General features: G+C 57.3%; 2 protein-coding genes across 4 annotated transcripts; one reads left to right on the forward strand and one right to left on the reverse strand.

Annotated features, from left to right (window-relative positions):
* Window positions 1-201: 201 nt before the first annotated feature.
* Window positions 202-8822, forward strand: KRI1 (KRI1 homolog). 3 transcript variants are annotated; one of them, XM_059918416.1, is made up of 19 exons: window positions 202-308; window positions 425-498; window positions 1266-1371; window positions 1870-1978; window positions 2231-2285; window positions 2372-2421; window positions 2719-2815; window positions 2907-2984; window positions 3278-3405; window positions 3863-3989; window positions 4075-4170; window positions 4273-4443; window positions 5279-5354; window positions 5449-5537; window positions 5623-5749; window positions 5835-5965; window positions 6881-6945; window positions 7060-7158; window positions 7929-8822. In XM_059918416.1, the coding sequence occupies exons 1-19, from the start codon at window positions 215-217 to the stop codon at window positions 8266-8268; spliced, it is 2112 nt and encodes a 703-aa protein (XP_059774399.1). In that variant the 5' UTR covers window positions 202-214; the 3' UTR covers window positions 8269-8822. The 3 variants fall into 3 exon arrangements, with proteins under 3 accessions (XP_059774399.1, XP_059774400.1, XP_059774401.1); XM_059918417.1 differs by having other exon boundaries at window positions 2375-2421; XM_059918418.1 differs by lacking the exon at window positions 425-498 and having other exon boundaries at window positions 222-308.
* Window positions 8494-14786, reverse strand: ATG4D (autophagy related 4D cysteine peptidase). Its single transcript, XM_059918420.1, has 10 exons — window positions 14300-14786; window positions 13657-13740; window positions 13402-13575; window positions 12831-13107; window positions 12693-12757; window positions 11122-11252; window positions 9987-10065; window positions 9834-9910; window positions 9637-9756; window positions 8494-9033 (listed from the first exon to the last, which is right to left on the reverse strand). Exons 1-10 carry the CDS (start codon window positions 14529-14531, stop codon window positions 8851-8853), a joined length of 1422 nt encoding a protein of 473 aa, XP_059774403.1. The 5' UTR covers window positions 14532-14786; the 3' UTR covers window positions 8494-8850.
* Between the last annotated feature and the right edge of the window lie 920 nt (window positions 14787-15706).

Consider the following 15706-nt stretch of genomic DNA (forward strand, 5'->3'; position numbering starts at 1 on the left):
GAGTGGGGTGGGCGGTGGCTGCAGCCTTCCCCGCAGAGGCGTGGCCCATGGGCGGGGATTGCGGTCACAGGGCTAGGGATCCCGGAAGGGCCGGGGGCGGGGTTAGGTGTGGCCCACGAGGCTCCGCCCCATTTAAAGCTAGCTACTGAGTAGCCCCGCCTCCTGGGGGGGTGGGGGCTCTCCACACGCGTGCGCAGTGGGTCGTAGAGCCGCCATGCCGGAGCCGCGCGGGTCGTCACCCCTGCGGGTGAACGCGGCGTTCGCCGCGCGGTACGGCCGCTACCGGGAGCGCGAGGAGCTGCAGCGGCGTGAGTGCGGGGCGCAGGCGCGCGGGGCGCCGGCGCGTGCAGGGCGGTCGGGAAGTGGGGGTTGATCTGGTCCCCCAGGCTGAGCTGGGGGGGGGGATCCCATCTGTGCCCCACAGTGAAAGATCGCTATGGGGATAGGGACAGCTGCGGCGACTCCAGCTCCGAGTCTGAGTCCGGCGACGAGCGCGTGGTGAGCTTCCCCGCCTCCCTCCCGGACTTGCGGGAGGTGTCCAAGGCCCCAACCGCATCCCGGCCCCGACTTATAGGGGGCGGCTAACCCCCAACCCCATCGCGCCGTACGGGAGCGTCCATCTCCCACCCCCCATTTCCATGAGGGACAGACAGCGCCCTCCCCATCCCCAGGGAGTGGGCAGATCTCCCCTACTTCCCCTCCCCTACCTCGGATCTACCTGCCCATCTTGATCTGTGAGGTGTGAACCCTCTGTCCACATTTTCGTCCCTAACAGTTTAACCATTTCTCCGTGTCTGCCTCTGTCCCCAGAGTGGGGCATCCCTATGCCACATGGGGCACCCAGGTTTTCCCCATATCAGCCCTGATCTTTCCAGCCTCACTGAGCAGTCTAGCCCTTCCTCTATGTTCTTATGTGCCCTCTGCCCACTTGCCCCTAGGTTGTCCATCCCTTGTTTATACCAGAAAGTACCACCCACCCCCTTGCCTGCTACCTTCCTCTGTCTCATATCCCGTACCTATGTGTGGCCCACCCCCAAGAGGGCCCCTCTCCTTCCTCCACCTAATTGACCACCTCCCCCATTCAGATCCAGCCCTCCACCCCCACCTGCCTCTACCCAGCTGGATCCCCCCCCTTCCTTCCTCCTAACATATACCCCTCTATGCACACTAATTCCCACACACTCTCAGCCCACCTGCCCCTGTTGCTTACTGCCCCCATCACAGCCCTTTTCTGAAGTCTGTCCCCACCCCTTTTCCTGCCCTAGGAATTTGACACTCAGCAGGAGCGTGACTTTTACAGGACCCTCTCCTTACTGAAGAAGAAGGATCCGCGCATCTATCAGAAAGATGCCACCTTCTATCAGAGAACAGGTCTGGGACTGCTTCTCCTGAGGCCCAGATTCCTCATTGCTTTATAGGCGGTTCTGACTGTTTAATGGATCTCCACAGGTCAAAACTGATTAGCAAAGGGACTTCCCTGGCAGTCCAGTGGTTAAGACTCCATTCTTCTACTGCAGGGGGCACGGGTTCAATCCCTGGTGGGGAACTAAGATCCGGCATGCCACGCGGCAAGGCAAAAAAACCGAAACAAAAAAACCGCTTAGCAGAGTGTCTTAGGTTATGACCTGTTGTCATTAATAACGGCTGTGTGCTTGGCCCTGTTCTGAGTGTGAATTATTCACTGAATGATCACTGCCAGGTACTTCCAGGTAGTAGCAAGTGTGATGCCTCTTTGATAGCTGAGAACTAGTGGCTCGGGGATTTGAAACCTCGGTCTGACTCTGGCCCAGCACAGTCTTACTGTCTGCCTGGGGGAGGAAGGGGTTTGTGGATGTGGGTGATGGCAGGTGTCTTCTGGTGTCCCCGCAGCATCGTCCTCGGACAGTAAGGAGGAGCCAGCAGCTGAAGAGAAGCAAAAGAAGGTGCAGTCCATGTACCTGAAGGACTACGAGAGGAAGGTTATCTTGGAGAAGGGAGGGTAAGGAGAAAGCCTGACCCCTCTGCTCCCACTTTCCCAGGGCAGGTGGACACATCAGGCACTTAGGGGTAGGGGTGGGAAGAAGCCGGTGACTCACCAGAGTTGAGGGAACCTTGGAGAGCAGGAGCCTTGGTGACCTGCCTGCACCCCACTGCCCCCTTCACCAGCTGTTGCTCTTAACAGCCCCCTACCCCATGGGGACAGACAGGCCATGGGGAGTCTATTCTGAAGCCTTCTTCCTTCTTCATATAGCAAATATGTCGATGAGGAGAATTCAGATGGGGAGGCCTCCAATCAGAGACTCCAGGTGAGTGGGGTGGAGGCTGGGTGGGGGGCTTGGGGGTGCTTGGAACCTCAGGGCTGGGCCTGAGGCCCATGTCACTCTCTCTGCAGCAGATCTCATCGAAAAGTTATGTGGAAGAACAGAAACAGCTGAAGGAAAGGTGAGCCCTGGGGCTGGCTGAGTGGCCAGATGGAAAGGAGTTGAGGCTCTGAGGTTGGGCGGGCCTGGGTTCAAATCCAGCTCTGTCACTTAATGGCTATGTGCCCTTGGGCATGTCTTTTGCTCGCTCTGGGCCTCAGTTTCTGCATCTGTGAAATGGGCTTGGTCATGGGCTCTATGTCACAGCACAGCTCTGGGCTTGTCAGGACGAGCTCAGGGATTAGTAGATAGGGCTTGTCTTGGGGCAGCAGGCAGGGCCAGCCCACCCGTCCTGAGGCTTGTTCTCTCACACGGGCAGCTTCCGGGCATTTGTGGAGGACAGTGAGGACGAGGACAGTGCCGGGGAAGGTGGCTCCGGGTTGCTGCAGAAACGCGCTAAAAGCAGAGAGGAGAAGGTGGGTGCTGGGGCCCAGCTAGACGGGGGCTGGTGGCAGAGAGGGGGCCCCGGGGCTCCCACAGACCCTCAGCGCTGGCCTTCCCCCCCAGGCCCAGGAGGATGCTGATTACATCGAGTGGCTGAAGGGGCAGAAGGAGATTCAGAACCCCGACACCCTGAAAGAACTGGTGAGTTCCCATTCATGGTCCCTGACCCACTACTACCTGGTCTGCCTCCATCCAACCTTTCCCTGGAAACCGGCCCTTGAGAGGGTAGCCAGGAGCACATTCTCTAAAGATGGGGTGTGCCCCTCTCTGGGACTCAGCTTCTACATCTATAAAATGAGGATTAGCCCACCTACTTCATAGGCCGGCTGTGAAGCTGCAGTCACTCAAATCCACTGGGTGCCCACATCTGTGCTCCTTCCCTGTCCCGGAGTCCCTGATCCGGGTCCTATTACCGCCCCCCCCTTCACCCCTAGACTCACCTCAAGGAATATTGGAACAACCCAGAGCTGGATGAGGGGGAGTGCTTCCTGCGGGATTACATCCTCAACAAACGCTACGAGGAGGAGGGAGATGAGGAGGAAGAGGAGGAAGGAGAAGAAGGGTGAGTAGCCGTGTCCCCCAGGGGCCTGGAGCCAGCACTGGCCAGAAAGGAAGAGGCACCAGGCGTTGACACTTTTTCACACAGATGGTAGCAGAGTTAGCCTTTCTTTTCTTTCCTTTTTCTTTTTGGCTGCGCCGTGTGGCATGCAGGATCTTAGTTCCCCAACCAGGGATTGAACCTGTGGCCCCTGCAGTGGGAGTGTGAGTCTTAACCACTGGACCACCAGGGAATTCCCCAGAGTTAGCCTTTCTTGAGGAAAAGCTGCAGCGTGCGGGCTCTGGAGCCAGGGGGCCCTGCCACTGGATTTCCATGCCTCGGTTTTCCCATCTATAAAATGGGGGTAACGGTGGCGCCCTAGCAGAGGGTTCTTGTGAGGATTAAATGAGTTAATATGCTGGTACGCAGGAGTGCAGGAGCTCGGCTGACGCCCCCAGTCCCATCCCATCTCGTCCCTCAGGGTCCCTGGCCCCCCGGTCCAGCTGGCCGTGGATGACTCCTCAGACGAGGGGGAGCTGTTTCTGAAGAAGCAGGAGGACTTTGAGCACAAGTACAACTTCCGCTTCGAGGAGCCAGACTCTGCCTCGGTGGGTGGCCAGTGCCAGCTCCGGGGAGGACCTGGCCCGCAGGACCCAGGCCGGGAGAGCCTGGAATCATCTCTGCTGCCCACAGGTCAAGACCTATCCTCGGAACATCACATCCTCCGTGCGCCAAAAGGACGAGCGCAGGAAGGAGAGGAGGGAAGAGACGCGGGAGCGGAAGAGGAGGGTGAGTGTCTGTTGGGGCGGTGCGCTGTGAGGAGGAGGGGCCCAGCCTGCCGGGGGAGGGGGGAGACCATACCCTCCCTCTCCCGTGAACTGCCGCCTGCAGGAGAAAGCGAGGAAGCAGGAGGAACTCAAGCAGCTGAAGAACCTGAAGAGGAAGGAGATTCTGGCCAAGCTGGAGAGGCTGCGGCAGGTCACAGGCAACGAGACACTGGGCTTTGAGGAGCAGGACCTCGAGGACGACTTTGACCCCGCCCAGCACGACCAGCTCATGCAGGTGTGGCCCCAGAGCCCCAGCCCGGCTGTGCAGCCGAGTGCTCAGAGCGTGGCTCTGAAATCAGCAGTCCCTTCCTGGCTGTGTGGCCTCAGAAAAGTGACTTGACCTCTCTGACCCTGTGTCTCTGTCTATAAAGTGGGTCTAACTGCAGCATTTACGTCAGGGCTGTTGTAAAGATACCCTGAGAGGAATACTAAATGTTAATTAACTTGGTAAATGCTCAAGGAACTTTGGGTCGCAGTATTTCCTTTAAACTCATTTATTGAGCCGTTAGTGTTTATTGTTGTATTTGGGGAAACACAGCTTCAGGCCATTGGAACAGGCGATGAGGGCTGGATGGGAGAGCAGTGGGGACCACGGGCACCGCAAAGCTGCCCCTGACTAAGCCTGGGAGGTCAAGGAAGGAGACTAAGGATGCATAGGTGGGCCAGGTGAAAACTGGAGTGGGTGGGTGCTGTGTGGTCAGAGTTCAGCCTTCACTTTCTACAAGCTTCTCAGTCCTGAGCTTCAGCTTCTCAATATTTGGCAGTAGTTTCTGTCTCTTGAGGAGCTTGTGAGAACATAGTGAGATGCAGCCCAGCGTCCGGCATGTAGTAGGTGCTTATAAATGGCACAGTTAGCAATATCTGCCTTTGCCAGCCAGTGGAACAGGGGGCAGAGAGCAGGGGGGTCAAGGGAGCAAGATGAGCCAAAAGTGGGTGTGGAGGGGCCCAGACGCACAGGGTTCCCCCGACATCAGGAGCTGAGGGGGGTGCTGGGAGGCCATGTAAGGTGCAGGAGTACTGCCATCTGGGGGGAGTGGGCCCTGCTCACCCTCCCGGCCCCGACCCTGCAGAAGTGCTTCGGGGACAAGTACTACGGAACCATGGAGGAGGAGAAGCCACAGTTTGAGGAAGAGGAAGGGCTTGAAGGTGAGGTCACCTGGGGCAGTGGGCTGGGGGCGGGGGATGCTTGGCCTGACCTGACCCCCCAGCCCACCCCTGCCTGCCTGTGCTCTGGAATCAGACGACTGGAACTGGGACACCTGGGCTGGGCCGGAGCAGGGTGGAGCTTGGAGCCAGCAGGAGCCGCACTGCGAGGACCCCGACTTCAATGTAGGTGCCCTGGGCGCGGGGATCTGGGGGTCCTCAGAGGGTCCCGAGGACCGCAAGGGCAGGCCTGACCTGCGCGTCCCGGCAGATGGATGCCGACTATGACCCCAGCCGGCCTCAGAAGAAGCAGTGCAAGGCTCCTTCGTTGGGCAAGAAGAAGCGAAAGTCGCCCTTCGCCACAGCCGTGGGGCAGGAGAAGCCTGTGTTTGACCCTGGTGAGGCCCGGGTGGGCGGCCGTGGGCAGGCAGGGGCTCCACGGGGCCCGGCACACCCCGGCAGCCTGGCTCTGTCCCCGCTCAGGGGACAAGACATTCGAGGAGTACCTGGATGAGTATTACCGGCTGGACTACGAGGACATCATCGATGACCTGCCCTGTCGCTTCAAGTACCGCACGGTGGTGCCCTGCGACTTCGGGCTCAGCACCGAGGAGGTGGGACCCTGGGGGCACCCGCTAGGCAAGGGGGAGCCTGGGGCCATCTGTGCTGTGACACGGCCTGTTTTTTCATCTCAAAAACAATAGGAATAATAGTGCTAATGACAGTACTAATAATATTACCTGCCTCAAAGGGTTTCTGTGAGGCAGGGGCTCAAACAGTGCTTTGCCCACAACAGGCCCCAGTAAATATTAGTTTTAATTCTGTTACCGTATATCGGCAACAGGGTGACCATTAAGACTTGACACAGGTTCAAATTGTGGCTCAGCCGCTCACCAGCTGTATAACCTTGGACATGTGACTTAAGCCTCTGTGCCTGGGTTTCCCCATCTGTAAAATGAGCCTCATAACAGCCCCACCTCATGGATGTGGATGTGAAAAAAATATGCTTTGAATGTCACTTGCGCCTTAGCCACAACGGCTATGGATGTTTGACAGTAAAAATAGACAATGTTTATTGAGCTTATAACATCTGCATTCACTTCATCTTCCTGACGACCTTCCAGTAGGTTCTAAGGGGGTGCCCAACTCATAAGTGAGGAACCTGGGCCTCATCTGTAATTAGCAAACCCAGTCATTGGCATGGAGACCCCTGCCCTGGTCTGAGGCTGCTGGGACCACAGTGCATGGGTCAGGGCTCAAGGGCCCAAATTGTAATCTGAGAGTAGCCACTTCCTGGCCATGTGACTTGGGGCAAGGATCCCCTCTCTGAGCCTCAGTTTCCCCATCCGATGCCCCCAAAAACAAAAAAATCAATTAGCCTCTGCAGAAATCAGTTCTTTCTCACCATCATGACATTTCTGCTGGGTGGAACTAGCATTACCCTGCTTTGACCCATGAGGTGACTAAGGCTTAAGAGTCAGGGCCCCCTGGGGCTCACGAGCGGGACCCCACTCTCCCTGCCCTTGCAGATCCTCACTGCCGATGACAAGGAGCTGAACCGGTGGTGCTCCCTGAAGAAGACCTGCATGTACAGGTGACGGGGTGGGGCTGGGCCAGGTGCCCCGGGAGGAGGGGCGGGCAGGCTGAAGGCAAGCATGGGCACCACCCAGAGCACCCAGCGACAGGTGTGTCTGCCGGGCGCCTGCAGGTCGGAGCAGGAGGAGCTGCAGGACAAGAGGGCGTACAGCCAGAAGGCCCAGAACGTATGGAAAAAGAGGCAGATCTTCAAGTCACTCTGCCCAGAGGAGTAAGTATTGCTGGTTGTAGGGGGTGGGTGGGCTTGGGGGCCTGCCAGGCCCAGGTTTGAGTCATGCTCTGTCAGCCATCTGTCACATGACCTTGGGAATGGGGTTTCCCTTCTCTGATACCTGGGTATCAAGTCCTGGCTGGGCTGTAGCTGTGTGACGTTGGGTAAGTCACTTTCCCTCTGGGCCTGCTTCCTTATTTATAAAATGGGGATAAAGATGGCTCACTTCTTGTTGGGTTTTTCTGTTTTTTGAGGATTAAGTGAATTAATTCAGGTACAGTGCTTAAAACAGTAAGTTCTGGATAGGTTTTAGCTCTTGTTATTATGCCTGTTATTTCCTGATCTATAAATCAGGAGTGATAAAAGCTCATGGAGTTGATGTAAAGCTAAAGTGAGTTAATTTGTGTGAAGAGCTTAGTGTAGGCCCAGGCTCAACGATCAAAATTGTCAGTGACACAATCCAGCTTCAGAGTTCAGTAGAAAACTCCCAGTTTGGTATTGCATTAGACCCACGTTTGAGTCCCAGGCAGGCCCCTGAATTGTTTTTTTTTTTTATTTTTGGCCGCGCTGTGCGGCGTATGGGATCTCAGTTCCCTGACCAGGGATTGAACCCGCGCCCCCTGCAGTGGAGGCACGGAGTCTTAACCACTGGACCGCCAAGGAAGTTCAGGCCCCCGAGTTCTGAGCCTCTCCTTTTTACATCTATAAAAATGGGGGATGGAAAGCCTAATTGTGACTGGCCTGGGCTGAGCCACGCCTTCCTCCTCCAGGACAGAGTTGCCCACAGAAGCCACAGGGAAGCCACAGAGAGACAAAGCTGGCCCACAGGGGCAGCTGCTGGCACCCGATGAGGCCTGTGGGAAGTGGCCCCAGCCTGAGAGCCCCCCAGTACAGGAAGAGGCAGCCCCTGCGACACCCACCGAGAAGCCGGCCCCCCGGAGGCAGAGGAGGGGCAAGAAGGCACGTCTCCTGGGCCCCACAGTAACACTTGGTGGACGCGAGTTCAGCCGCCAGAGACTGCAGGCCTTTGGCCTCAACCCCAAACGGCTGCACTTCCGCCAGCTGGGCCGGCAACGGAGGAAGCAGCAGGGGCCTAAGAGCCACCCCTGAGCTCAAGGGAGCCTGCAGGGGCCTTGGGGCTCCTCCCCTTCAATCAAGCCCCCTCTTATCGACTGTATAGACCCTCACATCTACCTGTGGGCAAGGGAGTCTTCCCATCTTAGAGATGTGAAAGCTCAGGCCTACTCAGTAAGCTTCCCCAGATGACTTGGAACCTCACCTCGAGACATACCCTGAGCCCCATCCCTCAAATGCTGGGCCCAGCCATAGCCAAGGTCAAGTCAAACGGCTTTATTAGCCCCCATTGGTCACAGTCCCTCCTCCCTCCCACCAGGCCTTGGAAGGATGGGGGCGTTGGGACCGGTGAGGGGCATGGACAGTCCAGTGCAAACTACAGTACTGAGTCAGGCCCTGAGTGGGTGCCCGGGGGCCCTCCCTCCCTGCCCGGTGAGGAGGGCCCAGCTGGTGGGAGGCAGGTGTGCGGGCTCTGTTCCTGGCTGAATGGCCCCGGCCCGGAGGCTTCCTGGACTTCTCTCAGCTGCACTTGTCAGGGGGGGAGTTCAAGCTCCCGCACCCAGCGTGACATAAATAAAAAAATAAATAGGGTCGTGTCTTCTCCCTCATCCCCTCCCTTCATAAAAACACAAAGTCCTCAGAGCTTGGGCGTTTAGCCTTGAGAAGCCGGCCTGTGCGAGGGAGCCGCAGTGGCGGCTGGGAGGGCTGGGAGCAGAGGTCGTCCAGGCTGTGGTCCTGAGCATGGCCCTCAACCAGGGTGAACATGGGGTATCGCTCTGTGGCTGAGGAGGAGCTGAGGACCTGGTGGGAGGAGAGAGAACAGCTCAGCCCCCAAGCTATGTTAATTACCCTAGTAGGTATAATTATCTTAACAGGTATATTTATCAGGTGCTTCCCGAACTCAACTCCCATCCCACCAGGGCAGTGATGCAGGCCAGCCAATCAGCACCTTCTGTGCCCTGGCTATAGTGATTGGCTCAGTGATGAGCACATGACCCTGTGCAGCCAATGAACCACAGCTGTGGGATTTTCAGCCCTGGGATTTTCTCTGTCTGCTGAGAAGGTGGGGCTCCCTTTCCACTGAACTAAATAGTAGGTGCCCAGAGAGCCTGGTGGCCACTTCTTGCCACCATAAGGGTAAAGCCTTGATAGGAAAACAGAGCCAAAGGACAAGGCAGGGTCCTACCACTTGACCCCCTGGAAGCAGCTGTCCCCTTAAATTTTTCATTTCATGCCTCTTTTTGCTCTCATTAGAGCTGGGCTTTTGCAGCTTGTGGTCAGGATAATAATCTTAACAACAAAGCCTGGACGTGGCCTTGCCAGGTCTGCTGGCCTCAAAGCCTCTGTTCCTCTACTACCCTAGCCCTGCCCTTTGCCTCCCACCCTCCAGCATGCCTTGCTCACCCTGGTCAGCTCTGAGCAGAGCGTCTCAAACTCCTTCCTGTCTCCAGCATAGAACCCCACAGTACAGCTCGGGTCCATCTTGGCAAAGGCCATCTTGCGGGGTGAGGTGCAATGGAAGGACTGGGGCAGACAAACAAGGGAGGCTCGGGGGGAACCCTCCACAAGCCTCCAACCCCACCCTGGGGATCCCAGCTCACCTCTAGGGGGAAGTCAGCCTGGCTGACATCCACAGTGGGCTGGCAGTAGTGAGGGTCCAGGTAGAGGAGGAAGTCATCTGCAGGGGAGGAAGCGTGAGCAGGGGTGGGAGAGGGTAAGGTGGGGTAGGATGAAGCAGGATGGGGTGGGCCTACCCTGATAGCCAATGAAGTACAGTGAGTGGCGTGGCTTGCCCCCCATGATGCCAAGGCACAGCTCTGAACGCAGGAGCTCCTGCAGGGAAGAAAGCGGGTGAAGGTAAGGACCCACAGCAGGTGCTGTCACTGTCAACAAATGCATAGCAAAGGCCCAATGTGTGCAAACCCAAGCCTGTGCTGGGCCCTGCGGGGCAGCAGTGACCAAGACAGGCAAAACCCTGCCCTTATGCAGCTGATGTTCTAGCGCGGGAGAACAAGGAACAAGATGAGCAAGTTACGTCACGTGTCACAAGGCGGTAACACTCTGGAGAAAGAATAAAGGCGGGAAGAAGACTTTGCAATTTTAAATAGGGGAATCAGGAAAAGGCCTCACTGAGAGATGATGTTTTAGCAAAGAGTTAAGGGAGTTAAGAGTGCATCTTGGGATATGTATAGCTGATTCACTTTGTTACAGAGCAGAAACTAACACACCATTGTAAAGCAATTATACTCCAATAAAGATGTTAAAAAAAAAAAAAAAAGAGTGCATCTTGGGAAAGAGCGCTCCAAGTGATGGGAACAACAAGTGCAAAGGCTCTGAGGCAGGTGTCTTCTGAGAACAGTGAAGAGGCCTGTATAGCCGGAGCAAAATGAAGTGAGTTGGAGAGTGTGGGCAGATGGTACAGGGCCTTGTGGGCTGTGGAGAGATCTTTGGCCTTTATTCTGGGTGTAAACACACCAGGGTCTTTCCAGCCTTGCTGTTCCTTTTGCCTGGAACACTCCTCCTCTAGCTTCTCACTTGGCTTCTGGCTAGAGAGGGGCTTTCCTAGGCTGTGCAGCCACCTGCATCTGCCCTTCATCGTGTTAATTTTGGTTCCTTTAGAGTCCGAGTTGTAACACCACAGCTGTCAGTTTGGTTCCACATACACTTCCTGTTATTCCCCCATTAGAACGTCTGTTCCCAGAGGGCATCAGTTGTTGCCTGTTCACCTCTGAATCCCCAGCAGCTGGGACAGTTCTTGGCACATAATTGGTGCTCCGTAACTACTGGATAAACCGGTGAAGAGATGAAGGAAGCATAAACACCTAACCCAAGCTGAAAAAGTCTGCAGGGCTCCTGGGGGGAGGCATGGTAGAATCTGGTAGAACCTACCTTCACGCAGGGCACGTACACGGGGTTGAGAGTCTCGCCACCCAGCCGCACTGGCACCAGGATGACCACGGACTTCCACTCAGCTGTGGGGTCTGGCCTGGCCACCAGGCGTGCCACATCCGCCTTGTACACTGGAAGGACAGGGCAGCAGGTCACATTCTCTCCGGCCCTTCAAGCCTCAGAGTACGGTCCTCCATCCTCAGAGGACCAACCCTGCCTGAGCAGCCTCTTGGGATGACACTCCTGTCATCGGCGGAAAAGCACCTTTCCAGTGTCCCCCCACCCCAAGCTCCCTCAGACAATCCCAGGGCCTCCAGGCAGGTGTGGACATCCCCGTTTTACAGAGCGGGCAACTGAGGTCCTGAGATTTAGACAAACAATGTAAAGCTAGGAGGAGTTGGAGAGCCTTCCCCGCAGCCCAGAGGGCCTCTAGTCCTCCCCGACTCGGCGCCTGGGTTTGCTAAGATGGAAATGGGAGCGCTGAGCAACCCGCCAGTCAGCTGAAAGTTCCTGTGTGTCCCTCCTCAAGTCCCGTCTGCTGGTTTCTCCTCTCCCGCCTCCTCCCTTGTGGCTATGTGAGCCCCCTCCTGGCTCCCAGAAAAGTGCATTCAACCTTTTCCGGAGACACAGCTGCTACGGTCTGAATGCTTGTGCCCCCCTCTAAATTTGTATGTTGAAATCTTACCCCCCAAGGTGATGAAATTAGGAAGTGGGGCCTTTGGGAGGGGATTAGGTCAGGAGTGAAATCATTGCCCTTATAAAAGGGACCCCAGAGAGCTCACTTGCCCCTTTTGCTACCTGAAGACACAGCAGAATGAACCAGGAAGTGGGCTCCCAACAGACACGAAAACTGCCAGTGCCTTGTTCTTGGACTTCCCAGCCTCCCCAGCCTCCAGAATTATGAAAAATAAATTCCTGTTGTTCACAAGCCACCCAGTCTATGGTTTGTTTTGTTTTGTTTTGTTTTTTTGGCCATGCCGCACAGCTTGTGGGATATGAGTTCCCCGACGGGGGATCAACCAGGGCCCCGGCAGTGAAAGCGCCGAGTCCTAACCACTGGACCGCCAGGGAATTCCCTGGTCTATGATATTTTTGTTACAGCAGCCCTAACAGACTAAGAAAAAGGCTCTCCTGAACTGTTTCGGAGGGAATAATAACAATAATAGCTAATATTTAGTGAATACTTACTATGTGAGAAGCACTATCCCAAGGGTTTTACTTTTATCACTGACTCACTTAATCCTCATGACAACCCTATGAGGCAGAGGAGACCCGACTTTCGTACATGTTGGAACTGTTTACACAGTAAGAGTGAGTTGGACCTGTGAGAGGAATTCCTGTGTCTTTCATTCTATCGCTCAGGGAGAAGCCCCTTAAGTCTCCTCTCCTGGTTCCAGAGGGAGTGAAGGGACCCAGAGCACCCCGACCCAGTGCGGGCCTCGCGTCCTTTCCAAGGGTCCCTCTGCCACAGAGCTTGTTTCAGCATCTGAGGAATGTGGGTCCTAAGAGGCAGCTGAGGTAGTGACTGGCTCAGGGTGAGAACCCTGTGACCTTGGCTCCCAGCCCCTTACCTGTGCAGTCCTGAGAAACGTACACCACCAGGCGGGTGACCTCTGAGCAGCTCTCCACAGCTTTCCTGGGGATGGGAGGAAAGGCCTGAGTTCCGGGGGGTACCCAGTAGCTCCCGTGTCCCCTGCAGCGGCCCTCACCTGAGTATGTGCGCCACCAGGGACGGCCCATACCAGTCCCCTGCCTTCTTGCCCGAGCTCTGCCCAAGCTCCACCAGCCGGTGTAGGCCGAAGGGGGCCCAGGGACGGTCAGCGAACCAGGATACAATCTGCCGGTGCCGGCGCTCCTGCTCCGGCTCAGGGGCAGCCTGGGCCCAGCGCGGAGGCATCCAGTGGGCAGGCCCACGGTACCGGTTGGGAGAGGCCAACCCCGATGGCTCAGGGGGGCCCAGGCCCGCGCCCAGGGACCACGTCCAGTCTGGTAGGGATGGAGTTAAGAGTCAAATGGCGATGGTGTAGGGGGGTGGGGCACAGTTCCCACTATCCATGATTTACACACAACTCTACTGCTCCAGACATGCCGTGTTTAACTACAATTTTCACATTCCTTCAACTTATTTTCTAAACAACTCTCACTCCCCGCCCCCCCACAAGCTTACTTTACACACAATTCTAACATGACTTTAAACTCTTTGTTTACAAACAGTTCTAACACTGCTGACCTGTGGTGGGCGCTACGCTCCTACTGTGCCCTTCCCCCTCCACCGCTCACCTCTGGGCAGGAAGTGCAGCAGCAGTCCCTGAGCTAGCATCATCTGCCCACTCCGTAACATGCATCCCCAGCCACAGTCGGAGGTCAGGCAGCCCCCGGCGAGAGGTGGGAAGTCCCGGCGGTATGTGAACCATAGGCGAGATACAAAGTCCCGCTGGAAACGCTGGATGTCACCTACAAGAGCAGGCTTGTCAGTTGCCACCAGAAACAGCCCTGGGGGACTCCTCCAACCCTAGCCAGGGGCCACCAGCTCACCCTCGCCCTCAAAGCGGTAGCGGCGGCCACAGAGATGGACGCTGGAGATCTTGCTAAAGCTGGTCCGGCTTTTGACTGCCCAACCTGGGGAGACATGGGGCAGTGTCCAGCAAGATGAAGCACTTGCTTGGCAGACACGCAACCTAACAGGGCAGCAACAGCGCTTAAATTCTCCCATCTGTGTGATGGGGACTATCCTAGTTCCTATCTCAGGGAAGGCTCTTGGGAATCCGTGCTACATTTCTCCTGGATGGAGGCGGGGCCCCTAGTAACAGCCATATGCATGTCTGCCGTTAATTCGGGATGAATCAAAGCACGTCTGATTATTGTACCCATTTTACAGAGGAGGAAACTGGAGGCACAGGGAAACAAAAAACCCTGCCCAAGGTCACATGGGGAATCGACTGAGGCTTGTAAACACATTCCCCTTTGGACCTGCCAGCCAGCGGCCCGCTCTGGGCAGGGCAGGGCGGGGGACCGACCCACACAGGTGACTCACGGGAGGGGAGCAAAGGGTGGAATACTTGACAGGCGCAGGGTCTGGTTCTCCTCGACTCCCACCGACCTCCAAGCCCCCGGCCCGCCTGAACCCTCAGCTCGCTCCCACCTCAGAACCCAACCCCGGGGCCCGCCCCCTCCTCACCGTACTTGACGTTGTTCCAGGCTGTCAGGAACTTCGCTTTAAACTTGTCCACTTCGTCCGGCTCCCCCGGGCCGGTCCCCGTCGACGCAAGAGCGGGGCCGCTGGCTCCGGAGGGCCCCAGGCCGTTGGGGTCCGGGGTTCGGGGGCGCCGTGGCCTGCGGCCCTCGGGGCTACGCGCGTCCTCCTGGCTCCCGCTCCGGTACTGAGCTGCGGCCGGCGACACGGAGTTCATGGGCACGCCGGGAGGGCTGACCGAGGGCCCCAGGGGCCGCGCTCGAGCGCCCCAGGGGCCAGGACGCGGCCAGGACGCGGGCGCCCAGGAAGGCGCTAGTGGGCCCCCAGCACGGCGACCAGACCCCCGGGCCCTGTGCGGGACGGTGTCACCGCCGCCGCCGCCGCCATTTTAGCGGCCCTGGCCCCGGGAGGGAGGCGGGCTTGACACAGCCGGACGCCCCGCCCAAGCCCGGCCCCCAGCCTGGGTCCCCGGCCCCAGTCCCCTGTGGCCGCGCTGGGACCTCTTGACGCCGTGCCTCCCTGCGGCGCCCCGCGACCCCCTCCACCGCCCGCCGTATCGTAGAGCCCAGACGCGGCCGAGGCCCTGGAGGTCCTTATCGGAGGCCCCAGAGCCGGGAAGCCCCGCGCCAGGCCCCACCCCTCGCCGGTTCCGGCCCCGCCCCGCCCGGCCCCGCCCCCTCCGTGCGCTGGGGCACCGACCCCCAGGCGGGGCCCCTACGTGGTTGGCACCTGCCCACGTCCGCCAGAGGATCAGAGCGCTGCTCTGCGGGCTGCGCACCCAAGACCCGCCTCGGTCGGGGGCCAAACCTGTGCATGACACCCACTCCCCCAAACTCCCCCTTCAAGCCACACCCCTACGTGCTTTAGTTTCCCCGGGAGCAGAAGGGCTCAAATACACTCAACGACATAAACGCATCTTCCTAATTTTGCTGAGGGAAAGAAGCCAGACAAAAAGAAGAGTATATACTCGCTGGTCCCATTTATTTAAACTCTAGAAAATGCAACCTCATCTATAGTCATAGAAAGCAGATCAGTGGTTGCCTGGGGGTGGGGTGGGGAGAGGTGGGAGCGAGGGATAAAAAAGGGCTTAGGATGTGTTTAGTATCTTGATTGTGGTGATGGTTTCCAGCATGTGAAAGCGCAACGGATTGTACACATTAAAAGTGTGTGGCTTGTTGTATGTCAGTTATACCTCAAGAAAGCTGTAAAAAATTTTCAGTGCCTCTAACTCAGGGGAATGTTAGGAGGACGAGCTGAGTTCATTCTGGTAAAGCGCTTAGCGAGGCATCTGAGGCACAGTTAGGGCTCAGCGAAAGCCAATCATGACCTCAAAGGCAGGATGAGTGCCCTGGGAAGCACAGAGAGGGCGGCCTCTAGTGGCCAGCCCACGGA

Source organism: Balaenoptera ricei, chromosome 3 (genome assembly GCF_028023285.1).
Source record: "Balaenoptera ricei isolate mBalRic1 chromosome 3, mBalRic1.hap2, whole genome shotgun sequence".
NCBI classification, from domain to species: Eukaryota; Metazoa; Chordata; class Mammalia; order Artiodactyla; family Balaenopteridae; genus Balaenoptera; species Balaenoptera ricei.

What these genes read in the sequence shown, in the direction of transcription:
- ATG4D (XM_059918420.1), bottom strand. Translation starts at nt 14,531, where the DNA reads ATGAACTCCGTGTCGCCGGCCGCAGCTCAGTACCGGAGCGGGAGCCAG. An exon ending in AGGCTGACTTCCCCCTAGAG is followed by an intron (nt 9,757 to 9,833) that starts GTGAGCTGGGAT and finishes TGTCTGCCCCAG; the next exon opens with TCCTTCCATTGCACCTCACC. An exon ending in TCTGCTCAGAGCTGACCAGG is followed by an intron (nt 9,034 to 9,636) that starts GTGAGCAAGGCA and finishes TCCTCCCACCAG; the next exon opens with GTCCTCAGCTCCTCCTCAGC.
- KRI1 (XM_059918416.1), top strand. Translation starts at nt 215, where the DNA reads ATGCCGGAGCCGCGCGGGTCGTCACCCCTGCGGGTGAACGCGGCGTTC. An exon ending in CACCTTCTATCAGAGAACAG is followed by an intron (nt 1,372 to 1,869) that starts GTCTGGGACTGC and finishes GTGTCCCCGCAG; the next exon opens with CATCGTCCTCGGACAGTAAG. An exon ending in GTTATCTTGGAGAAGGGAGG is followed by an intron (nt 1,979 to 2,230) that starts GTAAGGAGAAAG and finishes TTCTTCATATAG; the next exon opens with CAAATATGTCGATGAGGAGA.